We start from the raw sequence: 21734 nt of genomic DNA on the forward strand, positions 1-21734 counted from the left end.
GCAGCATATTTACAATAGTAAAGACATGGAAACAATCCAAGTGCCCATCAACAGACAATTGGCTTAAGACACTGGAATATTATTCAGCCATAAAAAGGAATGAAATATTGCCATTTGCAGCAACATGGATGGATCTAGAGAATATTATGTTTAGTGAAATAAGTCAGAAAAAGAGAGACAAATACTGTATGATATCACTTATATGTGGAATCTAAAAAATAATTCAAATGAATCTATATATAAAACAGACTCACAGACATAGAAAAAAAAATTATGGTTACCAGAGCAGGGGGAGGGACTAATTAGGAGGATGGGATTAACAAATACAAACTACTATACATAAAATAGATAAGCAACAAGGGTTTACTGTACAGCACAGGGAATTATATCCAATATCTTATAGCAACCTATAATGGAATATAATCTGCAAAAAAAAAAAAAAACTGAATCACTATGCCATACACCTGAAAAGGAACTCTTTCAATATTGTAAATCAACTCTACTTCAATTAAAAGAAGAAAGGAAAATTTATATTCTTACAATCTATAGGACCGATGTCCAAAAAGTGGGTCTCAGTGGGCCGAAATCAAGGTGTTGGCAGGACTGCATTCCCTTCTGGAGGATCTAGAGGAGAATATTTTTTCTTGCATTTTCCAGCTTCTAGAGGCTGCCTACATTCATTTGCTCTTGGGCCCCTTCCATCTTCAAAGCGAGCAACCGCTGGTTGAGTCTTTCTCACATCTCATCACTCTAACATTGACTCTTCTGTCTCCCTCTTCGACCTTTAAGGATGCTTGTGAATGATTCCATTGGACCCACCTGGGTAATCAGGATAATCTCCCTATTTTAAGGTCAGCTAATCAACAACATTAATTGCATCTGCACCCTAAGTACTCCTTTGCCATGTGACGTAAGTTATTCACAGGTTCTGGAGATCAGGACATGGCCATCTCTGGCAGTTACTATACTACCTATATCACCATTCTAAGGTGTTGTATTCTCTTAACCACAGTAGCTGCAGTAGAAATGTGTTGGGGGTGCCCACCCTAAGCATACCCTTTCTCAAATAATGTTTGCCCATCTTCACCAGTCACAGTTACATGGAACTAGGGTGAGCACCCAGCTGAAGAAGGAGCCCTTTTACAGATGAGCCAATAATTAATGACCTCTGAAAACCAGTACCAAAGACAGGTTGCTCAAGTCAATTATGTGTTTGGGGATTTGAATTTAGAGGTAAAGGCAGAAGATACCAGCTATTTGTGGATTCAGGAGCTACAAGGTTATGCAGACTTGGAAGCTACAAGTCAGCAGCATTTTTTAGGATTTAATTTAATTAAGCTAAGGAAACATTGAGAAAGGGTTGTGGGTAATAGAAAAGGATGTACTAAAAAACAAACAAAGCGGGCTTCCCTGGTAGCGCAGTGGTTGAGAGTCCACCTGCCGATGCAGGGGACACAGGTTCGTGCCCGGTCCGGGAAGATCCCACGTGCCGCGGAGCGGCTGGGCCCGTGAGCCATGGCCGATGAGCTTGCGCGTCCGAAGCCTGTGCTCCGCAACGGGAGAGGCCACAACAGTGAGAGGCCCGCGAACCGCAAAACAAAAACAAAAACAAAAACAAAAACCACTCCATGCCAGGGCAAAATCAAGAAATTTTAGAGCGCCCAGGTTAAAAAGGAGATCCAAAAGCTTTCAGAGAAGGAAAGAAAAGGAGCCACCATCTGAAGGGCATCTGATGTCTCAAAAAACAGTGAATGTGAGAAGGTGATGGAAAAAAATGCCTCCCAAATTCAGGACACCTGCTACCCAGTCAAACTGAGAATAAAATGAAGGTATTTTTACACCTACAGGTGCTAAAAACATTAACCTGCTATGAAGCTATATTAAGAAGTTCTTCGGGACTTCCCCGGTGGCACAGCGGTTAAGAATCCGCCTGCCAATGCAGCGGACACGGGTTCGAGCCCTGGTCTGGGAAGATCCCACATGCCGCGGAGCAACTAAGCCCTTGCACCACAACTACTGAGCCTGCGCTCTGGAGCCTGCGAGCCACAACTACTGAAGCCTGCATGCCACAACTACTGAAGCCCGCACACCTAGAGCCCATGCTCTGCAACAAGAGAAGTCACCGCAATGAGAAGCCCCCACACTGCAACGAAGAGTAGCCCCCGCTCACCCCAAGCAGAGAAAGCCCACGCGCAGCAACGAAGATCCAAGGCAGCCAAAAATAAATAAATTAAATAAATAAACTTAAGGGAAAAAAAGAAGCTCTTTGAAGATGTGCCTTAGCAAAATGAGAGGAAGCCTGATATCCTATAAGTGGAGGCAGGTTGATAATGTCAATTGATAATATATAAAGTTGGGAAACCAAAAAAAAAAAAGCAGAAATGACATTTATTTAGACATGTGTCATAAATACAGAAGAAACAGCTAAAAGAAGAGGAAAGGGCTGGAGGAGGGTTCTGTTTTTTCCCATTATAGGCCTTTCAGAACTATTTGAAGTTTAAATTCTGTACATCAGAACCCTGATATAAATTAAAAATACTGTAATTTTTAGCTATGTGTTTTAAAACTTTGATTAATATTGTCACATTGTCCTCCAAAGATTGTACTAATATACACCCCCATCAACAGTGATGGAGAGCAGGTGGTGATTTTATATATGATTTTTGTTAATGGCATTTAATAAATTTAGCAAAGGCTTTTCTGCAAAAGGATAGTGTTATGAAGATCTAGCACTGGCACAGGAGAGAACTTATATTCATGCATACTTAAGATGGTCTTGACATCAGCAGATGGTATGGCATAGTAGAAAGAATTAGATGGACCTGAGTTCAAATTCACAGTGGGACACTCATTAGCAGGGTGGCTTTAGAAAAGATACTTAAATTCTTCCAGCATCGGTTTTTCCATCTATCAAATGGGGCCGTTAACACCCAGTGTGACTCATGGCATAGCCTGCCTGGAAGAGAGAGAGAGGAGACAGCAAACATACTAGTATTCCAGTAAGTTCTAACTGCTGGCCCACTGTTCTCATCCATAATTGATAAAACTGAGTGTCCTAAGTAATTTGATTCACTTAATGGATTGGGTTGGGTCCTCCCCTTCCTCCAGAAGCCAAAACTGAGACAAGAAGGTGAATGTTAGTGGTTTGAGAGGTGGTTCCAGGAAACAGCATTAGGGGAATAGGAAAGTGTAAGAACACATCTCAGCATTATTCTAACTAAGAGGTGAAGAAGCAGAGGTAAGTATCTACCAACCCCCAACCTTCATTGGTTGAGAGCTGGTCCCGAGACACCACTGAACTCTTAGCACTTTCTGTGTACTCCTCACATCCTCAAGGCCAGCTCTGGCAATCAGAAAAATGCTCTTGGGAAAAGAATATCCGTTAACTTTTATACTTGTAACTGGATTATATTAGTTTTAGCTCTTTGAACAATCTCAATGAAACTAAATCATGAAACTGTAACATTATAAGAATTCCTTGAACAAAGAAAAATAGATATGAGTAAAGACTCCATAGTGTGAAAGTTACTAATTATGGGATTTAATATCTTAGATTAGCTTCAGTTCTAGAAATATGTTACAAGTTTACTTGATATCTAGAGAACTTAAATACTATGCTGAAATTGCCTTCTCAGAAAGATAAGGAAAATTTGTTTAGAAACTGTTTAAATTCCTGTGACCACAGAAGTACTAAGAACAAAGAGTATTTTTGGAGATTAGCCAGGTAGGGCAAAGGTCTTTAAAATTAAACTATACATGCTCTGACCCTTGTTATTGTAGTTTAAAATTCTAAAGAACTTTTGTCATTCTTTTGGCTGCCCAGCATCTGAACCCCTTTCTATGTTTGGGGAATTCTTGAACTTATGAGTCTTGATAGGATGCAGGAACAGTCTCCCAGTATAAGAATTGAAAGTTCTAGATACTCCCTTTTCTAGCCTTCTTTGCAGCCAAGCATAAGCACATGACCAAGCCTCAGCCAATAAGAAATTCCCGGGGCTTCCCTGGTGGCACAGTGGTTGAGAATCCGCCTACCAATGCAGGGGCCACGGGTTCAAGCCCTGGTCTGGGAAGATCCCTACATGCCATGGAGCAACTAAGCCTGTGCACCACAGCTACTGAGCCTGTGCTCTAGAGCCCGCAAGCCACAACTACTGAGCCTGTGAGCCACAGCTACTGTAGCCCGTGCCCCTAGAGCCTGTGCTCCACAACAAGAGAAGCCACGGCAATGAGAAGCCCACGCACCACAATGAAGAGTAGCACCCGCTCGCTGCAACTAGAGAAAGCCCACGTGCAGCAACAGAGACCCAATGTAGCCAAAAATAAATTAAATAAATAAATTTATTTTTTTTAAAAAAAGAAATTCCCTTCCCAGAATTTGAATGAGGATCTAGTGATGTACAGAAGATGTAAGAAGGAGGGTAAAAAACCATCTCTGAATGCCATGGCAGTTGCAGCTAGATAGTTTCTGGGGCAGCAGTCATGCTATGCTAGCTCTGTTCACTGACATGCAAGATGATGTAAAGTTGCGGCACTTAGTGACTGGTAACAATGATAGTGATGTCTTCACTTGGCCAGATCTTTGATGTGGTTTGGGGCTTTATGTCTGGCTGCTTGTTCTCCAGCCTTCTCAGAAATTCTGTAAGCAGTCTAATACCTTTCAATAAATCCCAGTGAATACTTCAGTGAGTCAAAGCTGATTTCAGTTAGCTACAACCAAGAACGTTTACTGCTTCAAAATTCAGTACCAGGAAGTAGGGTGTTGTCAGTAGCAAATGTTTAAACCAGTTTGAGTCAGGGTTTTTTGTTATTTGAAACCCAGAGCATCCCAACTGATCTCCCTGATTTTACTAAGAGTTAATGAGAAGAAACAAAGTGTTCCAAAAGATATCAGTCTGACTAAACTTTGTAAATGCGATATTTCATCACATGAACTTGTTATAATTTAATTGCTTATGTAAAACATACTTGTTAGGTAAAATTTTATTTGTTCACACAGATCATAAAAATGTTTATTCAGCTTGTTAACTTAAGCTGTTTATGAACTCACTGGCCTTTTGTTGGTTAATCCACCACTACAAATCCTGGATGGGTTTGCTTATCAAAGAGAATCTTCAGGGCTTCCCTGGTGGTGCAGTGGTTGAGAGTCTGCCTGCCGATGCAGGGGACACGGGTTCATGCCCTGGTCCGGGAAGATCCCACATGCAGCTGGGCCCGTGAGCCATGGCCGCTAGCCTGTGTGTCCAGAGCCTGTGCTCCGCAACAGGAGAGGCCACAACTGTGAGCGGCCCGTGTACCGCAAAAAAAAAAAAAAAAAAAAAAAAAAATGTTTTCATTAACACTCATCAACGTATGAAAGAGGAGTAAATTTTTAAAGCCTATTTTACATTAAAATCTTTGCTATCAGAATCCACACCATCAAAATACAAAATCAAATTCCACCTAGATTATATGAGTTGGAAAAAATATATGAACAAAAATATCTAAATATAAACTAAAGTGGTAGCTATATGAATGTATAAAAGTCATTCCAGATCTTTGAAGGACAGGTATGGATGATGTTTGATAGTAAAGCAACACTATCCATGTGAGTGTGGGAATAATCAGGGTCTATTTTATATTTATAAAGTCTGGAAATTAAAAGAAGTTTCAGGGCTGTAAAAAAAAAAATTGGTACTTTCCTTTAAAAGTCAGCAGTTGAAAAGCAATGAAAAAGAATAAACTTCTGATATACCCAGCAACATTGATAAACTCTGTAAATATTATATTGAGGAAAATAAAACCAAATGCAAAAGAGTATATGTTGTATAATTCTATTTATATGATGTTCAGAAGGTAAGCATAGATTGGGAAGAGAAGTGAGAGAAACTTATGCGGTGCTAGAAATGTTTCTGTACCTTAATCTGGATGATGGTGATATGGGTATATGCATTAATCTGTACAGTTAAGTTTAGATATAATTAATGCTGTCATATTAATACACTTTACATACTTTACTACATATGTGTACCCAATTAATCAAGAAATTGCTCATCAGTCAGCCATTAAGTACATGTTGGTTATATAATAATAGAATTTATAAATCTTTGATTAAATATTGATAGAACTGAAACTTCATAACAGAGGAACAATATCTGTTTCACTTAGCACTGGATACCCAGAGCACAACATATTCTACCAGGCACAGGGTGACGGAAAGGAGGGAACAGAGAGAGAAAGAAAGAAAGGACTTTATTTTAGCTATTTTTCAGTTTATGTATTGTAATTAATGCTGCCATCCACTTTGTGTATTTGGTTTTTTCCTTAATTTAGTAAAGGAGATGGCTTTGAGCAAGGCTGCCCCATAGAATGTGTCCACGGAATGGCTGGGATGAGGAAAAAGAAAATATTCTCGGCCCTTCCTTATGCCTTATGAATAGGAATAACTGAAGAGAGAAAAGAGGATAAACTAACCAGAACCATAAGCTCCAGGACCAGAGCCCAGAGGAGGATCCTGTGGTTTAAAGGAAAGAAAGATTTCATGCTTAATACCTGGGCCAAAAGACCAAATAATGGGAAGCTGCCCATGGGATGCACTGTAGCTGGATAGAGTTTGCTTCTTGGAACTCCTGCTCTCTAGAGAAGAGTTTAACTGATCTGTTCAACCGGATGAAAGTGACAAGACGGAGGATGGGATTTCATATACCAGAAAATGAGAGGCCATGAATAAAGGCTAAGAAGTCTCTCTTCCTTGTCCTTGGGTGGTGGCAGGGAGTAACATTTCCCATAACATATGGAGAGGGTTAGTCTTTGAGCAGCTAGTATGAGCATCTTTATAAGAACTTGTTTGCGAAAATGGGCTTTGATCAATGTATTTTAGGTAAAAGGCAGAGCCCAGATTTTTGCCCAAGAGGAAGCAGCTCTGTAGAAAAGAGAGTTGATGCTGACTGGGGGCTTTGGGGAAAATTGTCAAGATGAAGCCCTCAGGCTTGCATTGGGTATAGGAGGGACTATGGCATGAGGAAAAATGTTGATAGAATTTTATTAATTTGTTGGCTGAATGATTTCTGTTGTAAACCCTCTTCACCATTTCCTCTTTCAAATCTTTGGTAAAATTTATGTGCTTGATTAATATTTTATCAAGCCTATTTTCTTTGTGGGAGAATGAGTATAAAAGCTGAGTCTTACTTTGATTTTAGCACTAATTGAAACTTTCTTTGTCTGTCCGGGCTGGTCTAACAGAATACCATGGACCAAGTGGCTTATAAACAACAGAAATGTATTTCTCACGGTTCTGGAAGCTGGGAAGTCCAAGATCAAGGTGCTGGCAGATTCAGTGTCTGCTGAGGGCCCACTTCCTGGTTCATACAACCGTCTTCTTGTACCCTTACATGGAGGAAGGGGAAAGGGAGCTCTCTGTGATCTCTTATATGAAGACACTAAACCCATTCATTAGGGATCTACCTTCATGACCTAATCACCTCTCCAAAACCCCACCACCAAATAACATCACACTGGGGACTAGGTTTCAACATGAATTTTGGGAGGACACAAAGATTGTCTATAACAAACTCAGACTACATGTGGATATGGCCAATATTGAGTTAGCCTCCATTTAGTCACTCTGGGTCTACCATGCTCTTTCTTAAGAGTCCCTGGGGAAGGAAGGGCACCAGGAGGGGACAAAAGAAAAGGGGAGACTGGGAACGCTGGACACAATGCAGAGTACTAACCACTATACGACCATGGCAGTGCTGCAAATCTTTTTTTAATTAATTAATTAATTAATTTTATTTTTGGCTGTGTTGGGTCTTCGTTGTTGCACTCAGGCTTTCCCTAGTTGTGGCGAACAGGGGCTATACTTCGTTGAGGTGCATGGGCTCCTCCTTGCGGTGGCTTCTGTGGTTGCGGAGCATGGGCTCTAGGCGCACAGGCTTCAGTAGTTTTGGCTCGCAAGTTCAGTAGTTGCAGCACAGGGGCTTAGTTGCTCCGCGGCGTGTGGGATCTTCCTGGACCAGGTCTTGAACCTGTGTCCCCTGCATTGGCAGGTGGATTCTTAACCCTACACCACTCAGCAAAGTCCCAGTGCTGAAAATCTAATAGGGCAAGCTCCAAGGAGCTCTTGACCTGCTGGCCAGGCCCTCTTGGTCTGGACTGAAGATGACCCATATAGTCCATGAAGCTCTCTTGTTTCATGGTAATACAGATGGCATATGCATAAACCTGTCAAGCAGCAAGTAAGAGACAAAGGGTTTCTTCCCAGGGTTTCTTACGGAATGTTGAGGATAAACCATAACTTCCAAGAAAGACTGCCTAAATCCTGGCTCCTCTCTAGGGTTTATTATTTGCTACCCTCCATCTTTTATCAAAGTCTTTCTTTTCTTTTTTTTTTTTTGCCTCCAACTGTTCCAATCTGGTTTAGCTGGGCTAGTTCAAGGAAAGAAGAGATCATGGCCCAAGTTTGGGCCAGAGAAGTAACAGTGCAAGAGCACCTCCCTGTGGCTGAGTGGCAGGAGAGCAAGAAACTTTAGCTCCTGGATCTACCCAAAGCAAGAGAGAAATGCAAGCAAATGATCTGTGGGAAGTGTAACTTTGGAGTTTATAAGTGGCATTTTCCCTAGACCATCGTGTCTTTAGCACCGCAGGGTTACAGACCATGAGGTCTGAAGTGCAGAAAAAAGATAGGTTCAGAATAGCCACTAAAGTATTTATTTTTTAATTTTTATGTATTTATTTTATAGAAATACAGTTGATTTACAATATCAGTTTCAGATGTACAATATTATATTAGTTTTAGGTGTACTACATAGTGATTCAATATTTTTCTAGATTATGCTCTATTCAAAGCTATTATAAAATATTGGCATATTCCCTGTGCTGTACATTACATCCTTGTTATCTTATTTATTTTATACATAGTAGTCTGTACCTTTTAAAACTCCACCCCTATCTTGCCCCCTCCCTCCTTCCTTCCTGCCACTGATAACTAATTTGTTCTCTATATCTTTAAGTCTGTTTCTATTTTGTTATATTCGTTTCAATTTTTAGATTCCACATATAAATGATAACATACAGTATTTGTCTTTCTCTCCCTGACTTATTTCACTAAGCATAATACCCTCCAGGTCCATCCATGTTGTTGCAAATGACAAAATTTCACTCTTTTTTTATGGCTGTGTAGTACTCAATTGTGTATATATACCACGTCTTCTTTATCCATTCATCTGTTGGTGGACACTTAGGTTGCCTTCCATATCTTGGCTATTATAAATAATGCTGCTATGGGAGTTCCCTGGTAGTCTAGTGGTTAGGGTTCTGCACTTTCACTGCAGAGGCCTGGGTTCAATCCCTGGTCGGGGAACTGAGATCCCACAAGCTGTGCAGTGTGGCCAAAAAAAATGCAGCTGTGAACACTGGGGTGCATATATCTTTTCAAATTAGTGTTTTCATTTTCTTTGGATGTATACCCAGGAGTGGAATTGCTGGATCATATGGTAGTTCTAGTTTTAGTCACTGAAATTTTTAAAGCCATGAATGTAATTTAGCAGGAACGCTATCACAGGCAATCATTTTTTGTTTTGTTGCTAAAGCTGTTGGATACATGTTAGAATGATTTTTTTTTGTCTGAGTGTATGACAGGAAAATAATGTTTAAATCAATATGTAAATCAAAGCATCTCCACTAGCATTATTAGTCTAGAAGGAAGTATTACATAGACAATAGTAAAAGGAAGGACATTTAGTCTATATTTTCAAATGGGACTTGATCATTTAAAGTTGTTCACTGGCAAAATTTTTCACCAAGTTAGTATAGATTATATGCTACTTCATAAAAGATAGCAATAATGAAGTTTGGGTTTTTTGTTTTGTTTTTCAGTATCTGTCTTCAGAGAAAAATCTTAAAACTTGTAGGGATTTCTGATGCCAGAAAATTTTGATGTATAAGAGTATATTTAGCAATCAGGGTGACTTAGATCATGGTAAGTGGCATATGTATAATTATAAGTTGCATTCCAGTTATTTAAACTGAGATATCCTTGATCAGGTTGAACACACTGTGAGTAGAAGATCTCTTCTTCCAAGAAATAAGATGGAGACAGTCTTTGGAGAATGGCCTCACTGAATTGGTAAGTTAACTTTCTCCGGATTTTGATGACTTCCCCAGTCCTTCCATAATTCCTCAGTGCTCTGGCCATTTTCTGGTAAGTCATGGTCTTCCGATTGCCTTTTCTTTTCCCCCAAAGTTGGGCAAGTTTTTCTTTGTTTTTTGATACAAACTGAAAGATGCCTTTGGTTTGATCTATCCATTGAATACAAGATGCCATCTCAGGATTACACAGGGATTCATGAAGGTATTCAAATAGTCGGAGCTTCTTCCTGCCTAAAATAGAGGAAAACAATGTCATACTTCACCATGGCTCTACACAAGGAACATCCTCGGGAAGCGTTTGTTGAGTGACTACAGAATTCAAAGTTGATTGGGACTGGTTTTCTTCCTACTCACCCCTTAGAATGCATTTATGGTATCATTTTATGGGACTTGAAAAGCAAGGGTCTATTTGGCCTACTGCAGTTTCAACTGAACCTTTGTTAGGGAAGTTGTCCAAAATTTTGTACCATCCTTCACTGGAGAAGGGAAGCATGGCACCTCTCTACTTGAGTCTCCCTTTTGTCGTGTGGTCTTTTGTCACAGTTAAATCTTGACTTCTAATTTTATGTTGTATGTTAAACTGTCTACAGAACAACAAGACTGAGCAAAATGGACTGCAAAGTTTAGTGGTTTTAAAGAAAAGTCTCAAAAGCCATTTCCAAAAGACAACTCATTTGAAGGGGCTTTATTCAAATAAGTTAAGTCAAATGAGGTAAGGAAGGTGAATGTATTTTGCAAAATGTAAAACCGTGTGCAAATACAAATGAAATCAGTAACAGACATGTAAAAATGCTAACTCCGGTTCTGCATAACTACTTGAAAAAATAAAGAAGAGAAAAAAAACAGAGCCGAAATGCCAAAATACCTTCATGACATTTTGACATTATTAGTGAGCAATGACAGTGAGCATTGTGGTATTTTTTCATTGCAGTGAAATAAAATGGTACTGCCAGAGTTTTTAATCTCTTTTAGGAGCATAGCCCTTTATAGTTCAGAATAACTAAAAAGGAAACTTTGGGAAGATTTGTTGCTATGGTTTTTGCTTGTTTGGTGGATTGGAGAACAAAGGTGACAACCGGTTTTGTGACTTCTGAATTGGCCTGTAAATACCATGTCCCACCAGATCTGTCAGTAGCTAAAAGCTCCACAGCCAAATTCCATTTTCCCCTTGAGAAAGTAAATAGTGGATTCTCAAACTGCTTTAAACAGTCTCTGGGGTGTAATACTCATGCATCTGTCATCATTCATCCAAAAACCTCAAAGGCTTTTACAAAGATTATCTTTTGCGTTATATTATCTTGAGTTTATGAATTGAGAAATGAAAGGGACTTACCAAAAAATACATCATGAATTAAAGTCACAGCCTTAAAGAAGTTCTCTGGCTCTCACCCAGTGGTCAAATCAATTATAATGGATTCTCATCTTTAAAAGTTTGTTTTTCAATTTTGAAAAAAATGTTTAAATTTTTACTTTTTGAAACTAAAAGTATTATATGATAAAAAATTCAAACAGAAGCACAAATGGAAAGTAAAAACTCCAATCCTACATATTTCTAGAAAATAATTTGTTTTGCCTATATAAACATATGCATATCCTTTAAAAATTAAAAATGGTATCACAGTATTTTGTACTTTTTCCAGTGTATAATATATCTTAAATAAAATCATAGAACAATATAGAGATTAGCTATAGATAGAGGAAATACTAAACTGTTGACAAAGGTTACTTGTGGGCCATAGCATGGGAAGGAAGAACATTTTTTCACTTATTCTTTACATACTTCTGAATCAGTTGAATTCTTAATAATGAGCATTATTACTTTTGAATTATGGGATTAAAAAGGATTAAAACAAAAACCAAAATGTATTTAGAGCTCTTTCTGTTTCAATACTTAAAGTATTCCTTTTTCTCTTTAATAACTATATATGTTCTATTTTTATGCATGTACTATTTTTCTCTCAATAATGAATTCCCGAATTATTTTGAAATTTCATTGTTTTAAATGTATCACTATCTCAGGTGGAAGACTAAGCTCTATAAACAGAAAATGGTAAATGATACATTCCCTAATGGCAAAGATCCACAGCCGAAACATCAGTGAAAAGATACAGGCGCCACACCCTGGACTTAGTAACTAGTTGGTTTGTTTGTTTAAAAAAAAAAATAGGTGACAGAGGTAGAAGTGTTATTGGCCTCATATTGAATTACTACCATTATTTAATATTCAATAGTAATATTCAGTAGATTTACTTTACTTATACGATTTTATACATTATTCCTTGCTGGATTAGAATATTACTGCATAGTTAGACTTTTACAATTCTAGGATACAGTATACTGTTTTATAAGAACAAAACTAGTTATCTCAAAAAATATTCATTTAAAATAATTTTAAGTATGGACAGCTACATGTAAAAGAATGAAATTAGAAGATTTTCCCACACATTTACAAAAATAAACTCAAAATGGACTAAAGACCTAAATTTAAGACCAGAAACCATAAAACTCCTAGAAGGAAACAAAGCACTAGGCAGAACCTCTTTGACAAAAATTGTAGCAATATTTTTTTTGATCTGTCTCCTAAGGCAAAGGAAACAAGAGCAAAAATAAACAAATGGGACCTAATTAAACTTAAAAGCTTTTGCACAGCAAAGGAAACCATCAACAAGACAAAAGGGCAACGTACTGAATGGGAGAAAATATTTGCAAATGATATAACCAATAAATGGTTAAAATCAAAAATATGTAAATAGCTCATGCAACTCAATATCAAAAAACAAACAACCCAATTAAAAAATTGGCAGAAGACCTGAATAGACATTTTCCCAAAGACGTACAGATGACCAACAGGCACATGCAAATCTGTGCGATGTTTATGCTCGACATCGCTGAAGATTCAGAAATGCAAATCAAAACCACAATGAGATATCACCTCACACCTGTCGGAATGGCTATAATTTTTTAAAAAATCACAAATAACAAATGTTGGCAAGGATGTGGAGAAAAAGGAGCCCTTGTACACTGTTGATAGGAATATAAATTGATAGAGCCACTGTGGAAAACAGTGGGGAGATTCCTCAAAAAACTAAAGCTAGAGCTACCAGGGATCTCCCTGGCGGTCCACTGGTTAAGACTCCGCGTTTCCAATGCAGGGGGCTCGGGTTCAATCCCTTGTTGGGGAGCTAAGATCCCACGTGCCGCATGGCACGGCCAAAAAAACCAAAAAAGAACTACCCTATGACCCAGCAATTGCACTCTTGGGTATATATCCAAAGAAAATGAAAACACTAATTTGAAAAGTTACATGCTTTCCAATGTTCATAGCAGCATTATTTATAATAGCCAAGATATGGAAGCAACCTAAGTGTCCATAAACAGATGAATGGATAAAGAAGATGTATATATACATACAATGGAATATGATCCATTAAAAAAAGAATAAAATCTTGCCACTTACAACAAAGTGGATGGGCCTAGAAGGTATTATGCTAAGTGAAATAAGTCAGACAGAGAAAGACAAATACTGTATGTTATCTCTTATATGTGGAATCTACAAAATAAACCAAAAAAATTAAAAAATTAACAAATGAATGTAACAGAATAGAAACAGACTCACACATATAGAGAACAAACAAGTCGTTACCAGTGGGGAGAGGGAAGGAGGGAGGAGCAAGATTGGGGTACAAACTACTATGTATAAAAGAAATAAGTTACAAGGATATACTATGCAGCACAGGAAATATAGCCAATATTTTATAACAAAAATGCAGTACAAGCTATAAAAATTTTGAATCACTATGTTATAAACCTGGAACTAATAATATAAATCAACTATACCTCAACTAAAAAATAAAATAAAAAATTTTTAAAATAATAATTTTCAGTAGCTATGATAAGGTATCATTTTTTAAATTACAGTATAAAATTGGGATGCATCTTATATGTCCTTGTATGTCGGAGGTAATTTACTATCACACACAACATTGCAAGGAACATCCTAATACATATATATGCACACACATGCATCTAAGGTATTTTGGGAAATATCCATAGTGCCAGACTATGAGCCTAATGCTTTACGTGGATCTTCTCACTTAATTTTTATAGCAATCTTACAATGTCTGTACAATTATTATTATTTGTTTGGTTGTTTTTGAATAAGGAGACTGTGGTACAGAAGATTAAGTAAGTGATCTGGCCAGGCTCACATAATCAACCCAGTGAGTGAGTTATATAGTCACTAAGAGTCAAAAGATATGAACATTTAAAATTTTGGTAGGTATTGCTAAATTGCCTTACAAAACTTTGTAAAAATTTATACTCTCTTTAATAATGCACGTGAATGTGTGTGGCCCACATCTTAGCCAACAGAGGCTATTATCCTACTTTAACACTTTCGCCTACCTGTTAGATGAGATCATCTTCATTTATGAAATCAGGATTTCAAATTTATGAAATAAAGTTATTATGGAACGTGGAAAACTTAATAGAGATGATTAAGTTTGTGGAGAACTTAATAGAGATGATTTCTATCCTGAGGGCTTCACAGTTGAAATAAGATTGCTAAAATAATTTACGGAAAAGTTCCCCCTTCTGTACCTAAAATTTATATACCTCATTCCTTTTTTATTGAAGTATAGTTGATGTACAATATTATATAAGTTACAGGTTTACAATATAATGATTCACAATTTTTAAAGGTTATATGCCATTTAAAGCTATTCTAAAATAATGGCTATATTCTCTGTGTTGTAGAATATAGCCTTGTAGCTTATTTTATACATAATACCTCTTAATCCCCTACTCCTATACTGCCCCTCCCCGCAATGGTAATCACTAGTTTGTTCTCCATATCTTACACCTTATTCTTGAATACAGATTTAATTGACTGAAGTGACACTTTGCACCTTTACAACATCTCTATGAAGCTATAGGAAAGCTCACCCAAGATAAACAGCTTGGAGTAGTTTGTCTGTCAGAGTTAAATTACTCTCAACTGTGAGAAGAGAATATTTTGCAAATCAATTCCAAACTCAGATATGAAATTCCCTTAAAGCCGCTTTGATGAAGATTTGACTCTTTTACCTATGCAAGGAGTAATGGATCCGCATACCTTTTCCTCCCTTTTGCTGGAGAAGAGTAGGTTGCACCAGCTGGTTTTCAGGGATGTTCTGCAGAGACTGATGAATATTTCCTTCAAAATAGAGGTCCGCAGCACTGTTCTATATAAATAACGTATCAGGATGTTAAGTGGGACTTCCCGTGTGGCCCCACTTTTGATTGGTGGCCAAAGTCAAAAGCTGAGGGCAAAAACAGTGTTCAGCATCTCTCGAATTCTGAAAATCACTACCTTCAACTGCTGTCTCCCAGGGCAGAGCTAGCATCAAACACATATATGGAGAGGGCCAAGGGACAGAGGGTAATCTGAGGCTTTGTGAGTTCTGTATCTTCCCCTCCTTATGAGAAAGGAGAGTGGGTTGCTTCCCTCCTTTCCCCTAAAAATGCCCAGCAAGAAAGATCCAAAAGAATCATTAGTAGAAACTGAGGTGCCAGCAAAAAGGGAAGAGGATGCCCATCTGGCAAGAGAAAATAAGAGGAGAAAGATGGCAGCTGAGGGAGGACAGAGGCAAGAGAGGCAGGAAGAAGCAGGCTGAGTTCCTACCATTACATATGGCAAGGAAATGTGGGCCTCCATGGGTTAACTAGACATGGTGGTGGAAGGGGGTGGACTTGAGCCCTCCCTATACAGGAGGGCTGCCCAGCAGGTAAGGAGTCCCCACCACAAGAGGCTGTGCAGTGTATGCTGGGGATGGAAGCTGAAGTGGAAATAGGGTAGCCAGATCTAGCAAATAAGAATATTAGGCATCCTATATTTTACCTGGCAACCCTAAGGGGAGGTGAGAGAGGTTAAAGCAAAACCCAAACTCCCTGTTTAAAGAAATGTCTTGTTGGAGACGCCCAAACAGTATAATTTACAGGGACAGAAAAAGGACATTTGACATACTATGGTTGAAGGTAATAACTGAAAAAAACACTTTTTTTAATATTTATACTCTACCACATTAAGACTACTTGATAAAAGGGACACATCAAGGAAACAATGCAGGTAATTCCCTGGCAGTCAAGTGGTTAGAACTCGGCGCGTCCACTGCAGGGGGCATGGGTTCCATCCCTGGTCAGGGAACTAAGATCCCACATGCCGCAACATGGCCAAAATAAATAAATAGATAAATTAAAATAAGAAGAAGAAGAAAGAAAGAAAGTAAACAATGTAAAAGAACACATGGAAGGAGAGGTAGATGGTGCGGACACTCCTGTTTGCAGAAGGCTACTAAAATAGAAATGAATTGGTCCAATACACATAGCTAGCTCTGAGCTTGGGAGGGGAAATAGAGCAGGTTAATACAAGATTGTGGGTAAAGCCAGTGCAGGGAACGTTTTAGGGGATCTGTAACTTTCCTGCAGCTTTTCGGATGGACTGAGGAGAAGCGTTGATGTGAGAACCCTAAAATACCTCCTCTATAGAAATCATTGAAACCCATCTGAAGTCAGATGAAGAACAATGATAAAGCACAGTTTCCTTCTTGACAGCATTGATGGTCCCCCACACTGACCGTCAAATTCACCAAGGGGAAGGCTGGGACAAATAGGAAATTTGCCTGTTACTGAGGGATGCTGGTCCCCTGGTAAAAGTACTCACTATTACTGTTCTCCAATTGTAGACCGGTTCCTCTGTGGGCAGCACACCATAGCTGTTGGAATTTCCTCTGACATGAGAACAGTGGTTGATGAAAGCCAGGTAATTTCTGTAATCTATTTAAAAACAGAGAAAGAAACTGACAAAGTCAAAGTTTATATTTGTGTGTGTGTGTGTATGTGTGTGTGTGAGATGCTTATACATGTTTATATGCTTACATATGTGATTGCTCTTGGCATTTTTATATTGAGATGTTAAATTTATTTAGGATAAAGAACATAGGCAGATCTGTCTCCTAATGCAAAAGAAATAAAAGCAAAAATAAACAAATGGGACCTAATTAAACTTAAAAGCTTTTGCACAGCAAAGGAAACCATTGACAAAACAAAGACAACCTACACAATGGGAGAAAATATTTGTAAATGATGTGACTCACAAGGGGTTAATATCCAAAATATATAAAGAGCTCATACAACTCAATATCAAAAAAAATAAACAACCCAATCAAAAAATGGGCAGAAGACCTGAATAGACATTTCTCCAAAGAAGACATACAGATGGCTAATAAGCACATGAAAAGATTCTCAACATTACTAATTATTAGAGAAGTGCAAATCAAAACAACAATGAGAAATATCCTCACACAGGTCAAAATGGCCTGGATGTGGAGAAAAGGGAACCCTTGTATGCTATTAGTGGGAATGTAAATCGGTGCAGCCACTATGGAAAACAGTATGAAGGGTCCTCAAAAACACAACTACCATATGATTCAGCAATTCCACTCCTGGATATATTCAATATACCTGAAGAAAATGAAAACGAATTCAAAAAGATACATGCATCCCAATGTTCATAGTAGCACTATTTACAGTAGCCAAGACATGGAAGCAACCCAAGTGCCCAATCAACAGACAAATGGATAAAGAGGATGTGGTATATATATACACAATGGAATATTACCCAGCTATATAAAAAAAAATGAAATTCTGCAATTTGTGGCAACATGGATGTACTGAGAGAGTGTTATGCTTAGCAAAATAAGTCAGACAAAGACAAGTGCTGTATGATATCACTTATATGTGGAATCTAAAAAATAATACAAACAGAAACAGACTCTCAGATATAGATAACAAACTTGGGGGCGCTTCCCTGGTGGCGCAATGGTTGAGAGTCCGCCTGCCGATGCCGGGGACACGTGTTCGTGCCCCAGTCCGGGAAGTTCCCACATGCCGCGGAGCGGCTGGGCCTGTGAGCCATGGTCGCTGAGCCTGCGCGTCCGGAGCCTGTGCTCCACAATGGGAGAGGCCACAGCGGTGAGAGGCCCGCGTACCGCAAACAAACAAACAAACAAAAAAGAGTCTGCCTGCCAACGGGTTCGAGCCCTGGTCTGGGAAGATCCCACATGCCTCAGAGCAACTAAGCCTGTGTGCCACAATTACTGAGCCTGTGCTCTAGAGCCCGTGAGCCACAACTAATGAGCCTGTGTGCCGCAACTACTGAAGCCCGCGTGCCTAGAGCCCGTGCTCCACAAGAAGAGAAGCCACCGCAATGAGAAGCCTGTGCACCACCACCAAGAGTAGCCCCTGCTCGACGCGATTAGAGAAAGCCCATGTGCAGCAACAAAGACCCAAGGCAGCCAAAAAATATAAATAAATAAAATAAATAAATTTAAACAAAACAAAACCAAACTTGGGGCTACAAAAGGGGAGAGGAAAGCAGAGAGGGACAATTTAACAGTGTGGGATAAACAAATACAAACTACCAGCAGAAGGGGACTGACATCTTTACCTGAGGAGTACTGAAGATCACCAGTTGAATGTTGCCTCAGTACTTCAAAAGCATCTTCAAATGCTTGACCCAGCTTGTCTTGTTCAACACAAGCCTGTTAGAACAATTGCAGAACTCTGGAGTTAGGAAATTACCAGTAGAACTTAATTTTCCTGATATAAAGGAGGGTTTCTCGACCACAGCACTATTGACATTTTAGACTGACGAAGACTCTGTTGCAGAGGGGTTGCCCTGTGCATTGCAGGGTGCTAAACGGCATCCCTGGTCTCTACCCACTAGATGCCAGTAGCACCCCCACAGTTGTGACAAACAAAAAATGTCTCAGACATAGCCAAATATACCCTGGGGAACAACATCAACCCTGGCTGAGATCCATTGCTCTGTAACATAGTATTTAGAGAGCAGCCTCATTCTATAGTACAGTATTCAACATTTTACAAATTTTTAGCAAGGAGTTATATAGCAGGAGACTGATTTGGAAAAAGGGATCAGGGAAATATCTTTAATCAAACAGAATCTGAATCATTATTTAAAAATGAAATGCTCTTAATTTCAAAAGCATGCCTCCAAGACCTAAAATTGAACTGTTTTGCAAACCATTTCATACCCTTATTAATCTAGCCCATATATTTTATTTTCAAAATGGAGGAAGAGTAAAGATTTTTATATGCCAACTTACCATGCTTCATTAATAAATTGACAATTCTGAAAAAGATTAATATTTAAAAAACAAAATTAAATAGTGTTTCTATTTAATTTGCCTCTGAATTAAAAGACTTTACTTATTTTCTGAATATACCTTATATAAACCAAAAGTACCGTCTGAATTCTCTTTGATGAGTACAAATTTTCTTTCTACAGAAATTTCCTACAAAAATTTATTTTTGCTTTTCTGTCATCACAAAACTTTTTTTTTATTAATTAATTAATTTATTTATTTATTTAGGCTGCATTGGGTCTTCGCTGCTGTGCGTGGGCTTTCTCTAGTTGCAGAGAATGGGGGCTACTCTTCGTTGTGGTGCACGGGCTTCTCATTGCGATGGCTTTTCTTGTTGCAGAGCATGGGCTCTAGGAGCACAGGCTTCGGTAGTTGTGGCTCGCGGGCTCTAGAGAGCAGGCTCAGTAGTTGTGGCGCCATGTGCTTAGTTGCTCCGCGGCATGTGGGATCTTCCTGGACCAGGGCTCGGACCCATGTCCCCTGCATTGGCAGGCGGATTCTTAACCACTGTGCCACCAGGGATGTCCTACAAAACTTCTTAAATGTTAAATAGCTACCTATGTATAACTGAATCACTTTGCTATACATTTGAAACTAACACAACATTGTAAATTAACTATACTTCAATAAAAAGAGATTAAAAAATAAACAAAATAGCTAGAGTTAATTACACAAACTATATTGATATGAAAATATAGAAATAATTTGAGTATGTTTAAGTATTTTTAAATTCTTTTAAATATTAAAGTATTAAAAAGTTCTGGAAATCAAAATCTTTTTTACCTTAGCATGGCTCTCCATTTATAACAGTGATTTTTTTTTTTTTTTTTTAAGTTCCTGGTGTCATATGGACTTCTGAGAATCTGGTGAAAGACATGCTTTTTCTCTCATGAAATTTGAATTTACATTACAAATAAAATGTACTCTATGAAAACTGTCTGTGGACTTTCTAAAATCCTAGGTTAAGAACTCTGGTCTATAATTTTACATTATCTACATTCTTATCTCTGTAAGTAATGTAGATTTTGTTTTAAATAAACAATTATCATACTGACCCACATTAAATGTTTTCAAACTTTATGTTCTATAGAACTACACAAAACAAACAAATCCACAGAACAAGAAAGAGCGGGTGGTGGGTCCACATTGCTTATCCTTTCATTTAGCACATGAAGCAACTCTGTTTATACAAGTTTTTAGCATTTATCCTGCAAAAACAATGAGCTTACTCTTTAATATTTAACACTGCATAATATGATTAGATGATATAATCCAATGCTATTATTATACATATCCATAATGTCGCGATACAATATGTCAAACATCGAAATTCTATTCTGCTCTTTGAAATCACTATGTCATTTAAAAGAGAATATGAGAAGAAAAACCATAAAAAAAAGGTAACTATGGGAGGTGATGAATGTGTTAACTAATTTTACTGTGGTAATCCTTTCTCAGTGTATATGTATGTCAAATCATCATGTTGTACACCTTAGACTTACACAATGTTATATGTCAATTATATCTCAAGAAAACTGAAAAAAAATACAGCTTCTCCATGTGGGAGATGTTGAAGAATTTAGCAAAAACTTAAAAAAAAAAGAAGAAAATCCATAAATCACATTTTGGGCTATAGTGCCTAATGAATATTATCAGTACATATATTTTTAAAAGGCCATGTCAATAACTTTCAATTAATTATGCCTCAGCTCATAAGCACCGAAGCAAATACATACTCAGGTGAGTGTTGTACTTTGAATTAAATACTTAAATGAGACTACTCCCTTTGACTAAAATACCCCACAAAACTATCATGACTCTTAAAAGTAGCAAACCCAAAGGGAAGAAAAAAGCTTGAAAACATTATTGATCACTTCAATTGCTTAATATTTCTAGTATTGGAACAGGCAGTCAATGAGAAACACTCATTAGGCCAGAGAAGAAAATTAACACTTATTACAAAGAATTTTGAAAAGCATAAACTAAACACTTACCAGGAAGACACTTCAGCCCTTTACCAAGTTGTTTCATTAATATCAGAAATAAGACAGAACTGTCAAGAGCTCACTGGCAGAGTTTCATTAAGTACTGTTTTTAAGGAAGTGCTACAAAGGGGATTTTTTTTTAAAGATACAGTGCCTTCATTATTTCTATTTCATGATATGGCCAGTGGACACCAGAGGCTATTATTTTGAAGAGGCACAGAATATTTGTATCCTATGGGCCAAAAGCATTAGAACAAATCCCATGAAACCCGCCTGCCACCGAGCATAATTTGTGGCTCCTCCGGCCTACACAGCCCCACTGGGCACCTCTGACCTATACAACCCTTGTCCACCTTTCTTTTTCTATTACTCCTATTATTTCTCCCCTGATTCTGGAGCCTACGCTGCTTTTCTTGCCTGA

General features: G+C 38.2%; 1 protein-coding gene across 1 annotated transcript; it reads right to left on the reverse strand.

The window, feature by feature from the left end:
* Positions 1-9598: 9598 nt before the first annotated feature.
* On the reverse strand, positions 9599-21386 carry SPIC (Spi-C transcription factor). The gene is made up of 6 exons (XM_065888040.1): positions 21323-21386; positions 19290-19315; positions 18611-18704; positions 16826-16938; positions 15239-15347; positions 9599-10356 (listed from the first exon to the last, which is right to left on the reverse strand). Exons 2-6 carry the CDS (start codon positions 19290-19292, stop codon positions 9929-9931), a joined length of 747 nt encoding a protein of 248 aa, XP_065744112.1. The 5' UTR covers positions 19293-19315; positions 21323-21386; the 3' UTR covers positions 9599-9928.
* Positions 21387-21734: the final 348 nt, after the last annotated feature.

Source organism: Phocoena phocoena, chromosome 11 (genome assembly GCF_963924675.1).
Source record: "Phocoena phocoena chromosome 11, mPhoPho1.1, whole genome shotgun sequence".
NCBI classification, from domain to species: domain Eukaryota; kingdom Metazoa; phylum Chordata; class Mammalia; order Artiodactyla; family Phocoenidae; genus Phocoena; species Phocoena phocoena.